Source organism: Manduca sexta, chromosome 24 (genome assembly GCF_014839805.1).
Source record: "Manduca sexta isolate Smith_Timp_Sample1 chromosome 24, JHU_Msex_v1.0, whole genome shotgun sequence".
In the NCBI taxonomy this organism is placed as follows: domain Eukaryota; kingdom Metazoa; phylum Arthropoda; class Insecta; order Lepidoptera; family Sphingidae; genus Manduca; species Manduca sexta.
Window position 1 is genome coordinate 15,057,808 of NC_051138.1, and position 4,710 is coordinate 15,062,517.

General features: G+C 32.5%; 1 protein-coding gene across 1 annotated transcript; it reads right to left on the reverse strand.

Moving 5' to 3' along the window:
- Positions 1–1,527: 1,527 nt before the first annotated feature.
- Positions 1,528–2,634, reverse strand: LOC119190394 (glucose 1-dehydrogenase 2-like). Its single transcript, XM_037442174.1, has one exon. It carries the CDS (start codon positions 2,552–2,554, stop codon positions 1,781–1,783), a length of 774 nt encoding a protein of 257 aa, XP_037298071.1. The 5' UTR covers positions 2,555–2,634; the 3' UTR covers positions 1,528–1,780.
- Positions 2,635–4,710: the final 2,076 nt, after the last annotated feature.

Here is a 4,710-nt window from a genome sequence, read left to right on the forward strand (position 1 = left end):
AACGTATTTGATTCCTTTGCTATCTAAATTATTCCGATTTTTACATTTCAGTTCCAATAGGCCGCTAAATGATAAGATATTGTTACTATAGAGCGTAAACACAGCAAGCATATTACGATTTCTTTAAATGATGGTCGATTATTAATTTTTATTGGTAATAAAAATATTTATGTGCTTAAAGGCCGAAATAAACGAATTAATTTTAAATTTTAAACTAACTTGGGCCGTCAACGTCACCTTCATAAATTACACCTTACACGTCTTGTAATTAAACCTATTTTTATCACACCTTTATAATTTTACCTGGTTTAATAAAACCATGTTTTTTATGAAATTTACTACCGTATAAATAAAAACATATTGTTCATTGACGCTCAACTCGGGACTGTATTCAACACTTTTTTAGCAAAAGAAATGTTAATTAACTGCATTAAAGTCTATTTTAGGCAAAATGGTGTTTACGCTATTTGAGACTTAAGTTTTCGATGTGTTACCATTATTTTTCCCGACACACATTCTTACGCCTTTTAACCGCAACTGGGCGCCCTCTATCCGCCGTGTGTATTCCGTCCCATGTGTAGAGGACGAGCCTATCGCCAGATCGAAAACAAAGTTCCGATTTTGGGCTATAGCTAATGTAGAAGCGACATCTAAATAATGTATACTTTGTGTATGTTATATCAGTTTAACCGCGTCCAATTATGTTTAGTTCCGACTCATTATATTGTTTTTTAGTTATAATTATCTCTTCGGCACTGTAGGTAAATTGTTAATTGTCTTTTTTATTTTTAAATCGTTATCTGTAAAAAATGACTGATGCCAAAGTAAATTAAAAAGTAACAATACCAGCAGTCATACTTAATTTTAAATTTTTAAAATGGTGTAAGCATTTTTTTTTTCAATTACATACACGAAATAAATGAGATTTGTTTTTTTGGAATCATCATAATAGTAATAAAAATGTTCTTACTACTACAATTTCTATTAACGATAATTATGTAGGTCTCAAACATAAAAGTTGATTTTTCGTTTCGGGACCAACTTGTGTGTATCCGATTCCATAATTGTGTCGACTGGCGAGGGCTCGTCTTTCGTCAGTCGACATTCTAAGGAACCTCATTCCATTTATCAGGCGCCCTTTGCCATAAACGTATGAAAAAAAAAAAAATTCACGTCGAATTGATAACCATCCTTTTTTTGAAGTCGGTTAATAAAACAGTTTGAGACGGCTTTGAATACCAACAACGATGTATTTTTAGTAACATTATTTAGAATAACGAATTACGTTTCATTATAAGTTCTTACATATGTATTATATACATTTTTCTTTTCTTTGCTTGTCATGGTGTGTGTTAATATATAATTTGTATTTATAATTATGCATCGTTACGTGCTTAGACATTATTTACATATATTTAAATAAATTATTCATTTTGCGTCATCGTTGTTGATTTTTCTGTTTTCCATCAATTTCGTGACTAATTCAATGGCTCTGTTGGGTCGTAACTCGTAAATTAAAAAGTATGATTTAACTGGTGAGGTTTTATTCAACTTTATAGTTTTGGTAAATATTTAATACAACAACATCATCATCATCATTAACCATCTTTTACAATTATTAATTCATTTTAAACATGTACTTATAGTTTGAAAACATTTTCAATGTTTATCAAAGAATAATGTTTATTAAAACGGGGAACTATTTTTACAGGATATAACTTTTTGAATTACTACGTAGTGTGTGGAAGCCGTCGATTTATCCGACAAACTCATTTCAAACTTAATTCAAACCCTTCAATAGCATCCCGTTATCTACAACATACGACGCACCAGTTACACTTTTTGCTTTATCACTCGCTAAAAACACAATAACATCTGCTATTTCATCAGCTTCACTAACTTTACCCAGCGCTGTTTTACCACCGAGTTTACGCCACTGTTCAGCCTTCCCATCCTCGTCTAGCCCTGAACTATCCAAACAATCAGTTATGGTAGGTCCTGGAAGTACGACGTTCACTCTAACTCCTTTGCTGCTAAATTCCAAAGCAGCACTCTTCGTAAAATACTCGAGACCAGCTTTAGAAACACCATATGAGAAGTTTTCGGGGACAAAAAAACCTCTTCCACCTATACTCCCAACGTTGACGATACATCCTTTAGATTCTACTAAATGTTTAGCTGCCAAATTGGTGATGTGCACTGCTGATCGGAGATTCGTATTCATCATCATATCGAAAACGTTGATGACATTATCGGCAAAAATACTTCCTCTAAAAACTGATCCCGCGTTGTTTAATAGAACGTCCAATTTGCCGAAATACGTTACTGTTTCGTTCACAAGTCTGACGACGTCCTCATCTTTGGTCACATCTGCGATGATAACTAATGGTTTCGTTCCCAAATTCTCACATTTAACAGACACATTTAGTAGTTTAGTCTTGTTCCTACCAACTATTGCTATTTTAGCACTTAGTTTAGCTAATTTAATCGCTGTAGCAGCTCCAATGCCTGAACTAGCGCCCGTTATCAAAACAACTTTATTTTTAAAACACATTATTGCGATAGAGTATCAGCAAATAACATTAATACAAATTGCGCTAAACGTTGTCTTATGAACGTATAAAACATAGATAGCCACACATGCCAATGTTACCTCGTATGTATATTTAATATTTAATGGATACAATATGTAAAGAATTGTTATATGTTATGTCTGTGTGATTATTTTTAATAATGTCGAACATAATTTTAATAATGTTGTTTTCTCATCCAAGTTTCCAATAAATTGTGGAATTGGGAAAATTGTCAAACAAAAATTTTGTGCTCATGCGATGACGACTCAATTGAACGTGAAATAGCAATATATTAATGTGCTTCATACTTTTTGCAGATCGTGATTTGCATGTTTTTTAATGTAATGTGTGAATATGTTATCTTTATATTCATAATTCATATCTAAGAACGCTGTGATATCGTGTCACACGAACGTTTCAAATGAGACAACGGCTTAATACTGAACAGTTGACTGTTAATTATTTTTGGCGCACTAATTTTTTGCTGATGCCCGGTCTATAACTAACTGTACTGTTTAATCTCTTTGAAGTTTAATAAATATTTTTAGATTAGATTAGATTTTTACACTGTTCATAATTTACATAATTATTGCCAAGATCGATATATATGTACTACGTACTAGATTTGGCGTTCCGAACATTCACTGTGTTCAACTAAATTGAACTGCAATCCATTAAAAGTGACTTTAGTAAGGTCAATATTGACAGCTTCTGGTTATGTACGGAGTGGTGCTCCTGATATAACAAGTCGAGTATAAATGTAAACTTGGTTTTGAATAAAAAATATTAGTCAAATACTTAAGTAAAATTATTTGTCATTCAAGTGAATAATTAGGTTATAACAGTGACGTTTTGGTTGCCATTTAAGTTCCGATTTTGAAACAAATAGTTTATATGGACGTTCGTATCTATAAAATATACGCCAATGATTGCTAACATACGACTTCCTTGATAATGACTTATAGTCCAGTCAAATTAAAATTTAAGTAAAAATAGGTGCGACAAAAGTTGTAGATCATATTACAAACAGTTTAAGATTTTCAACTTTTAAAATCGCGATATCTCGCGAACGGTGATTCGTACGAAAAAAATATTAGAACAATTGTTGTAGAGAATTGTATGATCTACAACTTTTGTATGACTTGTTTTACGATAATACCTCCAGTTTCAGAAAAAATGGGAAAAACGGAATTTTGTACCTTTAACCTTGAATAAAATCTTTCGCACACATAGGCTGGATGGGGACTTCTGATATTTTATTGATAATGAAGTATTTAACGCCTATACCAATTTTAAGCTCTATGCGAATTTTTCCTAACTCACAGGTATTTTCTGTCTATTTTGACTGGACTATTAGAACACGAATGTTGAATATACAGCACTATGTGTTATCTGAATACCATCCTATATCATTAGATATCAATTCATATCATGCCGAAATACAAGCATTGTTATTTTGGCGTTGCATGAATTGGAATCTAGAAATCAATGGCAGGAAAGAATATAGTGATGTATCTACCTAGAATCTAGACGTAGTAATCTAGATAGCGTGCTGGTGGTAGGATATATTTTATATCCGCCCGGATAGCTACCACCGTACACAAGGTGTTAAAACCCGTCATAATGGCCTACGTAAGTGTGTTGCATTCCGGGTTTAGGCTGAATATCCGGTTACAGCAGGCCGGCAGAATTGGTCGAATATCAAAGGCTGAAATTGTTTTGAAATAATATATCATTTGTCAATGGCAGTGCTAATTTTATCAATTAAATATCATTGCGATAATATAAGGAAAGCAATCAACAAAAACGAAAGCGTGTGGGTAATAACTTCGTACTACATGGATATATCTATTCAAAACAGTAATTAGACAAATTTAGACATTTTTAAAAGGAGAATGTAGAAACCACAGTGACCCACAAAAATAGATGTTAAAAACTTCAAACACTTTTACATCAAAATATGCATTTAGTATAAAAATTGATGTAAATATTTCAAAATCGTTTTTTATTTATTTTTTAATTCTAGAAACAACAATGGAATCGCATCCAACACTGCTAAAAGTTATATTCCCGTTGCTGACTTCTATAATGGAAAATCCGTGCTGGTCACTGGTGGAACTGGCTTCCTCGGTATGGT